This window comes from Hypomesus nipponensis, chromosome 13, assembly GCF_054491055.1.
Source record: "Hypomesus nipponensis isolate SF chromosome 13, ASM5449105v1, whole genome shotgun sequence".
Lineage (NCBI taxonomy): Eukaryota > Metazoa > Chordata > Actinopteri > Osmeriformes > Osmeridae > Hypomesus > Hypomesus nipponensis.
In genome coordinates this window covers 6,028,779-6,046,832 of record NC_140373.1, presented here as the reverse complement: position 1 = coordinate 6,046,832, position 18,054 = coordinate 6,028,779, and the positions used below count along the sequence as shown (strand labels likewise).

At 47.4% G+C, this 18,054-nt stretch overlaps 1 protein-coding gene across 2 annotated transcripts in view; it reads left to right on the top strand.

Moving 5' to 3' along the window:
* Positions 1–18,054, top strand: part of grid1b (glutamate receptor, ionotropic, delta 1b) — a 180,484-nt gene that overhangs the window by 113,250 nt on the left and 49,180 nt on the right. For both annotated transcript variants that reach the window (XM_084670058.1, XM_084670056.1), the window contains exon 4: positions 3,576–3,781. In XM_084670058.1, the coding sequence (XP_084526184.1) occupies positions 3,576–3,781 (206 nt within the window). The remainder of the gene's footprint in view (positions 1–3,575; positions 3,782–18,054) is intronic.

Below are 18,054 nucleotides of genomic sequence, written 5' to 3'. Positions count from 1 at the left end.
GGGGCCCCTATTGATTTTTGATTGCAACGTGTTAGATTGTAGCTTTTCGATTGGGGCCGTTTGCATACCTTGGCACTATGTGAGACATCGAGGGAGAGGCAAAATATTCTACGACCCAAATGGCTCACACAAAACCAGGAGTAACTCACTGTTAAATTATACAATCGCACAATTAAACCACAAGATGCTGGAGTCATTAGTGGCACAACTGTAATGGGGAGAAGTCTTTTAGGAGCTAGAATGGACGTAAAAACATTAAACCGTAGCACAGCGCTTTGTAAAGCAATGGTGTGGGATTGAGTGGGAACATTTATTCTTGAACGTATGTTGCATTATTCAGCACTGCTGTAGTTTTAGCTGTAGCATTAGTGTGATCCTTCCACACAGCACTGGAACTTACTGTTTCACCAATCCAGGCGATCCATGAGAGGTCTCTCGCCCAGCCTTTGTGCTCCATCTGCTGTCTGTTAGCTGCTCATTACTTACAGCCAGTGAAAGGTTATAACAGGTGTTTTTATGGATACCCAATATGGAATCCTCTCATCCACAAAACAACACGTTTCAAGTAGCCTGCAGATGAAATATTTTTCTTCTAAAGGCAAATGTCACACCTGTCAGAAGAGATAAAAAATGCAAACACTCAATTATTCTTCCAAACAGAAATACAAAAATAAATGTCTACCAGCCGAGGAAACAGGTAGGGACACACGTATGTGTGTGTGTGTGCACACGTATGTGTGTGTGTGTGCACACGTATGCACACATTCATGAGGAGGATCTCTGAAGTTGGGGGTAATTAAATGGTGTCCTTTGCACAAGCTTCAGAGAAATTAGCTGTCAAAGGACAGCGTCGTATACAGCGTTCTCAATTTCAGCATCCTGCGTGGCTGTCCCAGGCTGATGACTTCTGTTATTGGTGTTTGCTTTGATTTGCATCAGTATTATACCTTGGGACTCTTAATCAAAACAGTCCACACAGCAGAAAAGTGGCACATTGTTTGCATGTGGAAGTGGAATCTCTTGGTGAAGAGTTCCAATTAAAGTTAGGGACAGAATCCAACATTACATTCTAATGGCACACATCCCATTCAACAGGGATTTATGTGTGTCAAGACACACAACAGTTGACATATCAACTCATTTGTTATTGACGACGTGATGCTTAGGGACCTGTGGAGCACAGCTGAGGAGAATGAGACTGCTGTCTGCTAGCCTCTGTCTGAAGAGTGGCATCACCATGTACAGGGGTCTCATTGTCATGACCTATCAGTTTACATGACGTCCTACAGGCTTGTTGTTTGTGTCTGCTAGTTTGTTTTCCATGCTGACGTGATGTTCAGATGAATATTTGATGTGCAGTCAGAGTGGTGGGACAGATGGGTGTGGATCCAGATTTCCAAGGTTCCTCTGTAGAATACCAATGGACCCCTACAAACATGGGGATGTTTACCCAGAGGGGCTTGAAGCACTGCTCACAAAGCCCAGCGCTCAGCCAGACAGAGGAAGCCGGATGGGGAAGGGTTTGGCAGGCGGGCAGGCAGGCGGGCGGGCCTGCTGCAGGGGCCTTGATGACCATTTCATGAATGTCCTGTGCCATGCCGCGCAGGTCCTCTATTTTTGGTGTGTCTGGAGGGCAGCTGACATCACCGACGACACCCACGTCACATGTCCTCTCCAGGGTTCTGGATTCCCAGTGATGGCAGTGGATCGCGCTGCCATCACACACAAGCCTATATTTGGACAGAGAGCTTGTGTCACATAGACAGTGGGTGTGTGTGTGTGTGTGTGTGTGTGCCGTGTGTCAGTGCATGAGTATGTGCATCAGTGTGTGTGTGTGTGAGGGTTAGTGTTAAGGATGGGTGTGATCTATCTGTCTAAACCCCTCACATGGGGGCAGCCCTCTGGATGACTCATCAGTGTGTGTGTGTGTGAGGGTTAGTGTTAAGGATGGGTGTGATCTATCTGTCTAAACCCCTCACATGGGGGCAGCCCTCTGGATGACTCATCAGTGCCGGTACTGGAAGGGGGGGGGGGGGGGGGGGCAGAGGGGAGGGGGGTGGTAAGAGCCTCTCATCTCAGCTCCAAGGACCTGAAGAGAGAAATGGCTAGCGAAAGGAAAGATTGACAGACAGATAAGCAGACAGACAGAGAGAGAGAGAGAGAGAGAGAGAGAGAGAGAGAGAGAGAGAGAGAGAGAGAGAGAGAGAGAGAGAGAGAGAGAGAGAGAGAGAGAGAGAGAGAGAGAGAGAGAGAGAGACGGAGAGAGACGGAGAGAGAGAGAGAGAGAGAGAGAGAGAGAGAGAGAGAGAGAGAGAGACGGAGAGAGACGGAGAGAGAGGGACCAATTGAGAGAGGAGAGAAGCGGCCTGTTGGCTAGTCTGCTGGCAACCAACAAAAGATGTGGGGTTGTTTGATAGGATTAGTTTCCCAGACTCCTCTCTGATCCTATCCTTGTTATGATGGGACTCTGAGTGTTCTTCTAAACCTCTCTGGGACAGGATCAGCCTGGACACCCAGTACCCTGTATGTGTGTGTACACGTGTGTACTATGTGTGTGCGTATGAGTGTGTGCCTGTGCATGTGTGATCCTAAGATGTTCTGAATGACCTGGGTTCGACTCCAATTAGTCATATGTTTCCAGGACCCTACCCTAGAAGGGGAAGGTATTGGAAGTATATTGGTACAATTTGACGAGCTGTGTAGAAAGTGTTATCTCCAGGGACTTTGAAAGACAGGATCTGACATTTAAGACTGAGAATTCTTTTTCACATAATGCTCATCTAGAAGTATCACTGGCGAATCAATCAAATGGTGGCTAATTGGAAAAGATAGATTTGTAGTTTGGTTGGGACTGTAAATGGCAGCATTTGTTGTTGGCAAATAAGCAAATAAGCATTCTCATTTACAGTCTAACAACAACATCCAGTCTCTGCCAGATAAGGGACCCGTGGACCTGGAGAGTCACAGACACACCAACATGTAGTTAGCGTCAAACTCTTTCAGACAATCAGACACAACTCTCTACAAGCTTGCTGTCACCGCTAATAGACAGGTATACGAGGACAGGCAGGGATCTAAGAGTGAAGCAGGCTGTCTTCCTGCTCGGCTCCCATGACGTCTCAAACCTCCAGCTACCCTGACAGCTGTGAGAGAGATGTAGTGTAAGAGCATCATTTAGGTTTAAATGGACGCTGGTGAGAGAGAGAGACTAAGGAGGGAGCAGACACATAAACATTATCTTCTCAAAGAGAAAATGTCAAATCCTGGTAAAGTAAAGGTTTGGTGAAGGGTACATCTAAACAAGCTGGTTTCATGGATGATCGCTGTTCTTAAAATACGGATGACACACAAAGGAGATACAGTACAGTGCATTATCTGGTTTAGGTGGGAAGGTAGCAAGAACGTCTTCAGCTAAAATATGCTTCCAGCTCTGGCTTGTGGTTGAGCGCAGCAGGAACTGCAGCTGGTGCCTCTACTCTGCATGTGACCATGTTTCAGAACATCCCCCTCCTTATCCTTCTCTTCAGACATCCCTGAGCTCCAGATTTCAACACATTCTTCTTCTCCTCCCCCAGATATCCGTGGGCTGCAGGGTTTCTTGGACCAGACGTCCAGGCAGGGGATGGATGTGTCTCTGCAGAGGGTGGACAGGAACATCAGTAAGGTGTTCTCCAACCTCTTCACCACCATGAGGACAGAAGAGCTGAACCGCTACCGGGACACACTCCGCAGAGCCATCCTGCTGCTCAGCCCCAGAGGAGCACAATTCTTTATACAGCAGGTAGGGGGAGGTCCACACACACACACACACATGCATCCACGCATGGCTGCACACTCGCATGCCAACAGACGCACATCTCAAACATACGTACAAAGGCACACACACACACACACACACAGAAACAAATACATATCCAGAAAACTCTTTTGACTGACTTCTACGTGGAACTAAAAAGTGATTTGAGTAGTATCCATGCATCTTGACGAGCCAGGTGGCCTGATCCCTGGTTGGTATGGACCGGGCATGGAGGCCCCCACGCTGGGAAGCAGGCGGGCGGGGGAGAAGGGAGACGAGATGAGATGCAAAGAGACAGGCGGGTAGAGAGGGAGACGTGGAGGAAGGAGGGAGGGAGGCAGGCAGGGAAAGACAGGGAGGCTGGGAGCGTGTGGGTTAGCGAAGGAGGGAGGGAGACAGAAGCCCAGTCCCATCAGTGTGCATCAAAGAGGGAGGGGCTGGTGAATATTTGAACCATGTTGTCTCCTGTAGGGGCAGAGAGCAGTTGGCAGGCTGGAAATGATAGGACAAGCATGGAGAAGGAATTACAAGTCATCATGTTCCTCCCTACAGCTCTGTTCAGGCCTAAAGACAAACACATAGGTGGTCAGATACATTTTTGTTGTCCATGTGCCATCCATTTATTCAGCACTTGAGGTGCTTCTGAACATTCAAATCCTAGGATGTTTTATGTATAAGCTGAAGGGGTGGCACTTCCTATCTTCTTCAGTGGTCAAATGCAGAGGCTGCTTCTTCAGGAAAGCAGGCTGCAGGAGAATCAGACTGCAGAATAATCAAGCTGCAAGAGAATCAGGCTTCAGGAGGATCAGACTGCAGAAGAATCAGGCTGCAGCAGAGCAGGTGAATGGTAGGGAAGGACACACTGTAGGATTTCTAGTTTAGTAACAGGCATGTATCATGGTGTGCCTGTCACAAAAATGATAGGTGAGCACTCTCCCCTGATGAGCCATGAGACTGGAATTCAAGGTCCAGTGTGTGTGTGTGTGTGTCTCTGTGTGTGTGTGTGTGTCTCTGTGTGTGTGTGTCTCTGTGTGTGTGTGTCTCTGTGTGCGTGTGTGTGTGTGTGTGTTTGTGTGTGATATCAGCGCAATCCTTTTGCAGACATCAAGTATCAGTTGGAGGACAAGTAAAATGTCCTGCCATAAAAGTTTGATTGTGTTTCAACTCTGTTTGGGACAGACAGGCGGGCAGGCAGACAGGGCAGGAAGGCAGGCAGGCAGGCAGGTTCACATAATTGATGCATTTATATCATCCATCCAACATGTCATGATACGCTTGCACGAGAAAATCATTTCGTTTTTATTTCATTTTGATTGAAGGAGGCATATGGAACATTACCTTTCATTTAGGGCTGTGTAGGCCACAAATAATAACAGAAGTGATTAAACATGCCCATGAAACGATGGGAGGCCAGCTAAAATGCCGCTTGTTGAGCTGTAGGGATAGGAAATCTATGTGTCGACATGACAGGGTTGTACTTCTGTGTTGGTGTATGTCTGCGTGTGTGTGTGTGTGTGTGTGTTTGCACAGTAACAGCTGGCTGCGTGTATCATCGGCGGGAGGTTTCGTGTCGTCTAATGCTTCCTTTTGTGGCCATGGAGATGATCAGACAGGGAGGGGCTGGATGCTGTACTGTGATGGAGCTCAGCCTGTGTGTTCATCTCTCTCCCCCCCGACATCTTTGATCTTCCAAATAAACGTGTCCCTCTGTCAAAGACATCTAACGCTGGCTCAGAGCAAAGAGAGAGGACAAACATATTGCGTGATTCCGACGGCGCACGTGTCCCACGATGCCTGCCTTCTTTCATGCATAGATCCCCATCTTTAGGCCAACATTAGCATGATTGGGCAGCAGATTATGAACAGTGCACAGATGCTGTTCATACTTTATTGTATACTTGTGTAACGGTGTGAAAACCGTGAAACTCACTCCTCAGGTATGTAGCAGGTCACCCGCATCAAGGAAGAGCTGGCTTTTCTTTGGCATAGTTGGTAGTGGTCACTTTTAGATGACTTTTTACTGTCAGAAGTTAAGCCAAGGAAGACAATCAAATGAAAAAGAGTTGACTAGGTTTATCAGCATGAGCTCAGATCACACCATCAGTCCACAGAGTGATAGGCATGAGTGAGATACATGTCTCTTAGATGCTCATGATATACATCAGCTGAACAGTACAGATATAGTAACCACCAAAACATGCCCTTAAACAGTACACATTCCAGGAATGTGGAGGAAACAGCACACAGGTGATGCGGTCATAACTAAGTTTGGAGACTATTATCTATGGAGGACTAAATGTGCCAAAATTAAATACATAAATCAATAAATACTTAAAAAAATACATAAATAAAAAGACATCTCTCAAGTGATGTTAACATTTATGTTATTGTAAACATGTGGCCTGTTCTCAGTCACGTTCATTGAAGCAAGCGCATGATCAGGTAGAGGGTCAGAGAAGTGTGTGTCTTGGTTGTGCCAGGCTGCCAGCACCGTTCAACAGCTCAATACCAGGCATAAACCTTTAGTCATTTTTAAACCTTAACAGGTTACGTTTTAGGGCCATTTATACAAAATACTGTGTTATATAAAAACATTTTAGTGCACAGTGTCGCTCTCATATGAGAACATTCTCACAACGAGTGTCAATGTCACACAATACAGATTCCTCTACAGACCAGCTATTCAGCAAACACACATGCTTGTGTGCACACGCACACACACACACATCACACACTGGTTCCCCTGCAATGGTGTTAGACTGAAAAGCTACCACTGAGCTCAGAGGTGTTGGGGAGGGGTATGTTACCAGTTATCGGTTTTTAGTCTGAGAGAATGCGTGATCTGAAAAACGTTATCACCTGCCACAATTGTTGTCCCTGCGGTAAGCGGTAAATGGTCCCCACTCCACACAAAGCGTTTGTCAGTAAACAAAACACACACACACACATACCCGCACAGGCTGGGACACAGAGACACACACGTTGTTCTGAAGATCCCCTGCTGTTTTTCTCTTCAAACTACATGGAACCATTCACACAACTCTCTCTCTTCCACACACACACACACACACACACACACGCACACACTTATCCAGCATTCCAAACTGTGCCTCTTCTAGAACAGTGTAGAAGCTCTTCAGAGGCGTCTTTCTTTGCGCTTCCAGCTCCTTTTCAATAGGTACGCTCACTGCTTTGTAACATTCAGCCAGCAAGCAATACCTCACATTTGATATTGTTGTCTCTCTCTCTCTGTCTCTTTGGTTATGTCTCTCTTCCTCTCTCTCTGTCTCTTTCTTGATGTCTCTCTTCCTCTCTCTCCGTCTCTTGCAGCAGGAGAAGAGTGTGCTTTGAACTTCTTTACTTAGTTTTAACAGCAGTGGAGACTCTCAGTGCCTTTAATCATCCTGTTGTGAAATATTTATTGAAAGTTTTTTTTGCTTTCTGTCTCTCTCTCTCACTCTCTCTTTATCTCCTCCCTCAGACCAACACACCTTCTGATGTGAACACATTAGCAATGCATGTTGTTTTCGCTGTGTGACGTGTTCAGAGTGTGCCAAGCCCTCCCGCCGAGGTGTGCAGTGTCGAGATGATCTCTAATTATGCGTCTCGAGGAGGTATCGCCAACGCACAGGTACACACGCTGGAGTTGCACGAGTCTCTGTCTCGCAGCGGCAGAGCAGGGTGACAGTGAGAGCCTCTGCCCGCCTCTCAACTCATCTACGGCAGGGCACAGCTAGACCTCCACCAGCCAAGGGGTTCCATCAATCCTCATCCTGCCATCTTTCCTCCTCCTGCCCCGCGCTTTCCTCCCCTGTTTTCTCCAATGTGCTACACACACATACACACATCTATATACACACATCTATATATATATATATATATATATATATATATATATATATATATATATATATATATATATATATATATATATATACACGCACACACACACACACAGACATACACACGCGCAGTGGGACGGGGGCCTGAGGGAGAGAGTCTGGGGCTGGGGCTGGGGCTGGGCGTCTCCAGGGGCAGATTGAGTGGCACAGCCTCTGAGGCCGCTGGGGAGGTGACGGATGGCATGATGGGAGCTCAGACCCTCCTCCTGAAGAGGGTGTCAAAGTGTGTGTGTGTGTGTGTGTGTGTGTGTTGAGCCCACAGGTAATGAGCAGATTGTCAGTTTTCGTTTTTCCTCATTACCGTGCCAGCAGCACATGTGGGGAGAACATGCTTCTGAGTGGGAGAGGTGGGAGAGGTGGGAGATGCGGCAGTCATTAAAGGGAGGTCAGACCAGTAATCTCCTCTGAAAGCTGTGATCACAGTCGCACACACACTTTGAAGCTTGTTTGCTTTAGCATTAAAGCTTTTGGTTCAGGGAGGTAGATGTCAGCCGTTTGACAGACAAGCTCATGGTTTGAACTTTGATTCTGAAGAATTATCCATGTGCATGCGACTAGTTAAACCTGAAGTCCAATTGCAGTATTTTAGTGTAGCTCACCTGGAGGTTAGGGTTAATGTGAGGGTGAGGGTTGGAAGCCTGGTTGCACTTGGGATTTGAGCATTACAGGCAGCACTTATAGATCCAGTCATTAGATCCTAATGCATATTAAGCACCCCACCCACACCATTCCTGTTTTTGTGAAGGATGCTTCTTACTCTGTTCCCTGTCTTACACTGCCTCTGCATCACAGAGTACATGTTGAATGTCATCATATGTAATTCATGCAAGACATTGCTAAGGGACTAAAGACTACCAACATCTTAACTAGTTCCCTCTCTCTCTTTCCCTCCCTCATTCCATCCCTCACTCTCTCTCATTTCTTGTTTCTTGCCTCATTAGCTATGCTGTCCTACAAAGTCAGCCAGCAAGGACTTATTTGATGGGAGACAAATCCTGGTGATTAACAATGATTAAGACCAGCGGTAGGGAGGGGGGGATGAGAATGACAGAGCCTGGCAACCCTGCCTCTGCCTGATTCTCTAATCCAGGGTTAAGGCATTTTACAAGGTGTCAGGATGTTGTCATTTAGATTGTAGCAACTGTAGCTTCCCAGAATTGCATTACCCACAGAGGTCTGCTTACTCTGGCTCCCATGGGATTTATCATCTTAGCAAGCTAACTAGCTAGCTAGCTCTTTAACACCTTAGCTTAGTATTGATTTACATTTGCAAGCTAACTGTCTTATCTCAAACACTGCTGCCTGGCTTGATCAGGGTCCTGGCCCAGACATGAAGCTTTAGCACGCTAACTCAGTAGCTTAATTACCTGCGTCATGTTGCAAAACCTGAGAATGAAGGACACAGTTAACAGCTTGTGGTCACAGTGTTAGAACAGGGCATAATGATTTAACCATAAGACTGTTATCCCACTGAGCCTAAGCTGTAGCTTAAATTAACATGGAAAGCTAACCACCTGAGACAAATGTAGTAATATCACAAGTCTGACTCACCATACGACCATCTCAGGCCAACATACGAGTGGTTTAGCCTCATCGGCATGATTGCATTAACAGTTTTGTTACGAAGGACACTGACAAACGAAGCTGGAGTTGGTGGTCTGACCTCTCTTCCTCCTCACACCTGTTTGTGTCTGTGGAGGCATTTGTATGCCAATCTCCTTGGCACCGATCTAAAATGGATGTACTAGTGGAGAGAGCATCATTTGTCACATGAGACGTTGTGCCATTTGTTTGGCTGCTGCTGGGCAGGCTAAAGATAAAATACATAGTTGTCCTATCAGTCACGGACATGACAAGCCTAATCTGAAACCTCACAGAGATGCCCGTACATCACTTAAAACATGCCAAGGGCATGAGATGACTTGTACAGACACACACACACACACACACAGGCCAGAAGCACAAACACAAACAGGCACACACACACATGCACACACTCACACATGCACACACAATTGCTGCACAGCACCGCGGAACACTGTTTTCATTGTCTGCTCTGGCTGAGGCTGCCTCCTTGTCTTAGCAGGGCTCCCTCACCTAAACCCTCTTCCTGTCTTCCTCCCTGCTTCATGTCCTTGTTAATGTTCCTCACCTTGTCCTCTTCCTTGTCCCCGTCCTTATCCCTGTCTCTTCCTCACAGGGCAGTTGTCAGGTCTCCTAAGTGTCTGACAAACGTCACTATGGCGGAGTGATACTAACAGCAGCACAGAGCAGGATGTCATCAGGCTGAAAGCTCCTTTACAGAACAGGACAGAGAAGTAGTGGACAAGACAGGGGCTGAGCGCTGACACGGTGAAACAGCCACTCTCGGGACCCCCGAACTTAGAAGGGCAGTGCCAAGACGCACAGACACAATCCAAGTTAGGACGGGTGGCTTCTATCCCAGGATGAAAGCTGAGGGAGAGACAGCTGGGATGAAGGGCTGAAGGGGTGTCCTTAGATGACAGTGGGCAGCTGAGAGGTGTTTGACATTCGAACTGGCAGGGTTAAATTCATCACTAGGAGTCACCTTGGCCTCGTCTCCCCAACACAGATAAACCTCCCTTCCTCCAACCCTCACACACACACAGGAAGTGCCCCTGTCCCTGTGTGAGAAATCTGTGTGCCACCAAGAGAGCCCTCCCCAATCAATGATGGCTCATCTACCCAATTTGTCTTCACACGCAAACACACACACACAAACACACACACAAACACGTACACACTCCTTAAATCCATCAGTGCCTCCTCCCTCTGTGAGTCCAAATGAACGGCGCCTGAGAATAATTAAGGGTGTCTGATATTGTTTTCCCAGTGGAATTGGAAGTCCAGAGAAAGTGTGCATGCCCACCACTATGATTACACTAAGATAGAAAGTCCATTAGCTAGGCCAGGCATGCTAATAGGCTTCCATAGGACAATGATTACATCCATCTAAATGACATTACCATCAGCATGCATTGTGTTGGACTCAGAGAGCTTGAAGCACACATACACTAACACACTGGGATAGTACATGGATAAAGACAGGCTGATGAATATTGTCAAGACTGTAAATGTGTGTGTGTTTACAAAAGTCTACCTGTGCTGATAAATGATGGGGTAGATATGCCTATGTGGAGTGGCATTGTTCGGATGTCACTAAGCCACACACACTCTCCTTCTCTGAGGTTATTTCTCGCAGACTATTCCCAGTGGTTCAGTCAGGATGCAGCCTCCAGGCTGTTCTGCCGCCTGTTTCTCTGCCTGCATGTCTCTCTGTGTGCCTGGGGCTTTCGCATTGACAGGTCGGGACATGTCCTGTAGCAGAAATGAGTGACGGACGACCTCAGGCTGACATGGGCTTCTTCTCCCCTCTCTCCCCTCCTCCTCTCTCCCCTCCTCCTCTTTCTTCTCTCCCCTCCTCCTCTCTCTCCTCGCCTCTTCCCCACTCTCTCCTCGCCTCCCCTCTCTCTTCTCCTCTCTCTCATGTCTTGTTCATCTGTTTAATTACCTATACAGTACACAACGTACACACTAAACAGATGGTGGCTAAAAATACCAAAAGATGTTTTTTCCTCATGCAACAACAATAATCTGCTCTTCAGGGCTCTACACAGCAGTAACGAATATGGGGTGTGAATGAGGTGGGAGCTAAAGTCAGTAAAAGCAGTCTGAGGATTGTGAGGCTGTTACTAAAGAGGAAAGACTTTAAGAGTTTATTTTCGAGTGTCCGACAGATGTGTAGTTATGTGGAACACTTACATCAGTAGTGAGACACCAGCCTAACGTGTAAATAAATCACACTTGTAAAAATAGTCTCACGGAAATAACGGACGTCGGAAGGCCTGGCCTCCAGGGAGGAGTGGGGAGAGCGGAGAGTACAAACACAGACACTTTAGTAACAGCCGATGCCGGCTGAAACTGAGAATAGATGTGATGATATCCTCTATGATCCCATTTCATCTGCTTCCTCTGTGAATTGGAGTCTCTCATCCTCCTGTCCTCTCATCCTAAATCTGGAGCTCAAACTTTCCCTGACTGTCATCCTCTCTCCTCCCCAGTTTGATTGGACTTTGATAAATGCTAATATCGTATGTCAGGCTCATCTACTGATTTACAGTAACACTCTGAACCTACAGAACGAGGAAGGTTGCCACAGGTGAATGTCTCCTCACTACTGACACCTGCAGGTCAGACACCACCACTCCGTCTGTTGTGTTACCTTCACCAGCACTGAAAACATATTGACTTTTCTTGCAATAACCAGACCCTGGTATATTGGAGATCCATCATATAATAGTAGATCCACAGAAACCAGATGAGTAAGTACAAGCCCTGCATGTTAAGTGTTTCAAATCAACTACATCTCAGTGTTAGTGAGCTACATTGAGAATTGGAGACAGGTATATAACCTCGGGGAAGCTGCAAGGACTAGTGTTAGAATTCAAGCATGTGCATATAAACGTACACACACACACACACACACACACACACACACACACACAACAGTTTTGCCATTCCAGAGACAGTAGGAGAGAGTGCAAATGTACGTATAACTGAAGAGATGTTTCCCATATGTGTCAAAGGAGCCTGCAGGCTAAGGCAGTGTCTCACATGGAGGGACAGTAACCCAGGGACAGGAAGGAGAACAGAGGGGTGGAGGAGACCATCAAGGGCGTGCCAGTGCCCAGTGCCCCCGGCATCCAGCTAGGAGCACAGGCCACAGGCTTGCTAACGTTTACGGCCCGTCTACTACGCGACTGTTCTCCTTCAACCAGGGCTTCTCCCTCTAAGGTTCCCAAGGCCAGGGGAAAAGGACAGGCTGGATCCTGGAGATGGGTATCAGACTGGGCGTCCTTCTGAGGAGAGCACGGTGGTGGTTCTGACATTGTTATTGAGAAAAGCCTCGGCTGAAACAGGCTTCAGTCAGACTGAGAAGCCCAGCGAAACACCAACTGCTCTGAACACACCCACACTGAGGCAGTCGAATGGGAAGAGGGAGAGAACGAAGGCAACAGAGAGAGCAAAGTAGAATTTTGAAGGTTGTTATTGTCTCTGACACTTTCTCTATCTCCATGTTCTCCCTGAGCTGACACCCCGAGCCCTCCCGGTCCAGACAGTAAAATCGATGCCCAGAGCAACACTAAAAGTTCACGCCTGGTGTTTTTCTGTCCTCGTCTCAACGTGTTTGTCACCGCGGAGTTGGGAAGAGAGGAGTCCTGGGGCTTGAGCTCGGGTTCTGACTGGTGGAAGGGGGTGTTGACTCATCAGTGGGTCCTACAGGCAGTGTGAAAGGCAGCAATGAGGCTCTGGCTTACGGGTTATGAGAGCTGGAGCCCAGCAGTAATCTGCCCACTCTGGACCCCTGCAGAGCTGGTAGGAGGGGCTGGCAGCCTGTACTCCTCTTCACCATGACACGGGGAGAGAAAGAGAGAGAGAGAAAAAGAGAGCATGAGAGTGTGTGTGAGAGAGAGAGAGAGAGAGAGAGAGAGAGAGAGAGAGAGAGAGAGAGAGAGAGAGAGAGAGAGAGAGAGAGAGAGAGAGAGAGAAAGAGTTAGAGAGAAGGCAGAGGCGTGAAGATGGAAAGTTCTGGGGAGGTCTAATCAAATCATTAGCTTTTTCTTTACCTTGATCTCAAATTTACTTCACGATCAATAAAGTTAGCGATTGAACTGGATTGAATGGGGGATGCCAAAACCGTTCAAGGTGTTATTTCCCAAAGATGCCCTGTTGATAGCTTTTGATGTTATCAAGAATTTTCCGGAACTCTTTCCTCATGTATCTTTTCAGTAGCTCATCTGTTCTGTAGCTTCTCTAGCATACTGTCCGCCTCTCAAACCCCCACAGGCTGCTGTTCCACACAGCACAACTACATCTACATTTGCGATGATTAACTTTCCTTTCCCAAACCCAGATACCTGTGCTACCTCCACGGGCAACAACAACGCCTACTTGGCTGGCACAGTTTACCTTCCCCAAGAGAGGGCTTGGCTCACGTTGACACCCGCTTCATCTGCGTCACCCAAGAGACAGTCCTGTTCTCTTGACAAACCTGGCGCCGTCAGCGTTTTGGAGAGCGAGGAAGGAGCGGGGGGGAACCCTGCCTCAGCAGATTTCCGCTGGTCGCGCACCGCAGGGCGTGCTGGGATGGGTAGGGATGCGCGTCGGAGGACGGATGGGACTTGGCGTGCGTTCCTGGAGATGCAGGGCAGGATGAGCCCGTGCATACAGAAGGAAACCTGTCCCCTTCTCCACACATCAACATCAGGATCCAGGACAGTAGGTAGAGGAGCGAAGGAAAGAGGAAGAGGGAAAGAGATAGGGTGAGAGAAAGAGAAGGATGAGTCAGAGGTAGATATATAGAGAGAGTGTGAGAGAGAGAGAGAGAGAGAGAGAGAGAGAGAGAGAGAGAGAGAGATGGAGAGACAGAGAGAGAGAGAGAGAGAGAGAGAGAGAGAGAGAGAGAGAGAGAGAGAGAGAGAGAGAGAGAGAGAGAGAGAGAGAGAGAGAGTAGGGGGAAGAGGTTTGAAGTTCTGTTGAGGACAGCCTTGATCAGTTTTTGCAAGGTGTGGTCCCATGAAGGCAGCATCAGCAGGTCAAGTTAGAGGTCAACACATTTAAGAGGTCAAAGAAAGATTGATATCTGTGGTACAGTAGGGCATCAAATTGATCCTGAAAGTCAAAGATTGTTTGTCAGATTATTCTAGACTTCAAGAGTCTTGAGTGGGATACATTCATTGCTATTTTAATCCCCTTTGCATAAATAATTGTAAGACATGCTCAGACACTTCAAAATAGTCTTCCTGGCTTTAATATTAGGAACATGGCGATACTTACCTACTCCAGTAAGGATGTAATTAAATTTGAACAGTTCTTTGAATATATAAGACATTTTAATCACTGCTGAATTTAACCATGATTAGGACAGTGCACATGATTAATTAACATAGAAAAAAGTATGTGTCCACATTTGTCAGGTGGATTCGATTTTCTCCCATCAGTTGCATTTACAGTTTGACGGTGCATATCTATGACGAGAGAGAGACAGAGACAGACATAGAGAGAGAGAGAGAGAGAGAGAGAGAGAGAGAGAGAGAGAGAGAGAGAGATGGAAGGGATACAAAGATGGAGGGATGGATGCAGAGATGATAGAACGATGGGATGGGAAGATGCAGGGAATGAGGGACACAGGAAAGGTGAAGCAGGGAAGCAGGGACAGGAGAGGCAGGAGGTGGGAAAGGATCGCTCACAGCTGCTTGTGTTTTGAGCAGTGACCCACAGTGTGTTCTCTGCGCTCTCTCTGCTCATGCAAGGGCAAATCTAACCCTGCGCACGGAGGGGTGTTGGATGTCGTATCAGAACACGCCTCTAGGGCCTCGCGGCTCTCAAATGTTATGTCTACAACACCAGCCTCACCCTGCAGCACCCCTCTCTCCCCCTCCCCCCCCCCCCCCATACTCTGTCCTCTCTCTTTGCCTTGGCTTTTTCATTTATTGAATAAGATACTTTATTATTTCATCATTCTGCCCTGTTCTCTCCCCTCCTCTATTGTATTTTCACCTCTCGATCTCCCAATATCCCTTCACACACACAAACACACATTCACAGTCTCCTCTCACTGAAGAAAGATGAGTTTGTGAAGAAAAAAAAACATCTCTGAATAAAACCCGAGCACAAACTCCAGTGTATTGTGCTGTGCTTTGAAGTAGCGACAGTAATAGACCCCTGCAGAGCAGACTCAAACATTACAGTGCATGGTATATGCCTCTAATATTGAAGCCTAAGGCCCACCACTGAATACAAGCTGTGTTATTGGAGAGCATCAATGCCAGAGAGGTATACATATTTGAAAAAGACCATTTTAGGGATGTTTTTTCTTGTCACATTACTGAAAAAAAAGTAAAAAGAAAATAGCTTTGGACACACGACATACACAAGATTATGTTGATTTCTGTCTCCATAGAGTTAAGCCACGCCCCTTTATCTGAGAGACTAAGGTGATAGCATGAGATAGGAGGGCAGGACCTTTGGCTTCATATTCCAACGCACAGTTGTGTGGATGCAAGTGTGTGTGTGTTTGATGTTGCTTTCTGTTTGTTATGTTGCCATTGACCGGTCACTGCAGAAGACTCCATTATGAGGGAGGCTATGGCTTGAGAATACTAATAACTCTCCAGCATGACATCAGCATTCACCGCACACAGAGGGAGCCAGCCTTCCTCTGCTTCACTCTGGCCTGCTCACACACTCTCAGACAAGCCCAGCGCACACGCACACACTCCCATTCGCATGCATGCAAGCATTCACATCGCAAACACCATGCCCGGCGACGCACACGAGCATTAACACACAAAGACCAAAACAGACTGACGCCAGCCTGGTTCTGGTCTAGCAGCTTCCCTCATGCGCGGAGAGAAGGCTCAGATCCCACACCCGGCACCTCCGCACCCCGTCAACCCGTTCATTCTTCTTCCCCTGTCGTCCTCGGCCGTCCTCCTCCTCCACGCTCCGACCTGTTCAGCAGACCGAGAGCAGCGCGCATGGAAGGAGAGAACCCTCCCGCCCCTGTTGAACACGTAGCAGACCTAGCGTCGTGTCCTGGTTGCTATTCATGCCGATGGGAGCCCGGTCTCTTCCAGAGGAGGGGCACCTCCACAGAGGCTGCCGGCCGCCACTCTCCATCCCCAAGTCAGCTGAATCAAACGCACATTCTTCAGATCCCATTTGCCATGCTATCTTGGAGAGACAAATAGACAGTCCACACCAGATTTACCCTCGGTAAAGCATACCGCCGCAGTGTTGGAAAGATGAGCATTACAGTACAGAGAGGAGCCAAACCACCTGTGACCACTGAACTCCAAAAGGGATTCAGACTGAGAGATGATGGCAGGAGTCTGATGTGCTGTGGTCCGTGCCAGCTCCGAGGAGCTCGCTTCCACGCAGAGATTTCCTGTGTGATGAGGCTGTCCTGACTGTACGCACACCATATCATATTCCTTCCCTGCAGACATGGGACGTGACCAAGAGGGAATGAGACTGTAAAAGGAGCTGGTCCTCACACGCATGTGGTCATGCATTGTCTGTGTGTGTACATGTGTGTGTATGTGTGTGTTTGTGTATATGTGTGTGTATGAGTGTGTGTGTCATGCGTCAAATAGCTAAAGTGCTAAATGTACAGGAGTCTGTGTGTGCTACCCGGGGGTTTGGATATAAATAGAATAGCATGAAAGAAATTGAGCGAACAGAACCAAAACAGAACAGTTAGATCCCATCAAGTGCATGTCAAACCAACGTAATGCACGTGTTCACTACCATACAGTCTGAAGTAAAAGGTCTGTTATATTGCAGTCTGTTGTACTGGTACTGTAGCTTTCAGCTGTGTGACAGTGCTGATCCTTAGACGTATTTGTTCTATTGATTAGACATGCATAGGATGATGGATTGATCAATGCGTTGGTCGATGGAGTGATTGATTAGTATCTGTAGTTGAAGACAAGTAACCCCCTGAGTCCACCATGACAGCTCTGGTCAGCAATAACTGGACAACAGTCTCCATGGTATCAGCAAACTAATAAGCTGAGCAACAGGCACTGGAGATGAAAACAACATAGCAAGTAGAAAAATGTAAATTATGACATTCTGTAAAAACAGCTGAGAGAGTCAGAGCCACCCTGAAAGAAATGCCCTCTGGCCTGCCCTGACCGGTGGCTGTCTGGCAGGCAGGGAGAGTGCACTGAAGACAGAGGACTTTTTAAGAGACTTACCTTGGCCACATCTCAACACCCACTCCTGTCTCTGAATGAGAGTCTGTGTGTTTGTGTGTGTGTGTGTGTGTGTTTATGTGTGTGTGTGACGAGTACCAATTTACTGCTTGTCCTCATCACAAAGAAGCCTCTCCTTTCATCCAAGACCTCTTCCTGACCCCCCTCTCTCTTAGCCTCTCCCTGCTCTCCACTGAGGAGAGGTAGGTGGAGGAGAGAAGGATAGAGAAGGGACACAGACTGAGGCAGAGGATTGAGGGACATCGAGAGGTTAAATGATGGAGGGAGATAGAGAGGGAGAGAGGAGGGAGAGAGACCGAGAGGTAGAGGATGAAGGGGAGGTAGATAGAGAAGTAGAGAGGACGGAGACAGAGAGAGTTGAGCAGGTGAAGAGTGTGTTCGGGAGGGGAGTCTGAAAAGCTGTATTGCTTGGAGAGAGAGAAAACATGTTATCCTTGATCTTTGCTTTTAAAGAAGGTTTTATTATTATCATTGCCTTATCAAATTGAGTTTTAAATGGTGATTTGCCATCTGTTTGGAAGCCTGTTCTGAATACTTGTGGGTGACTTTATTG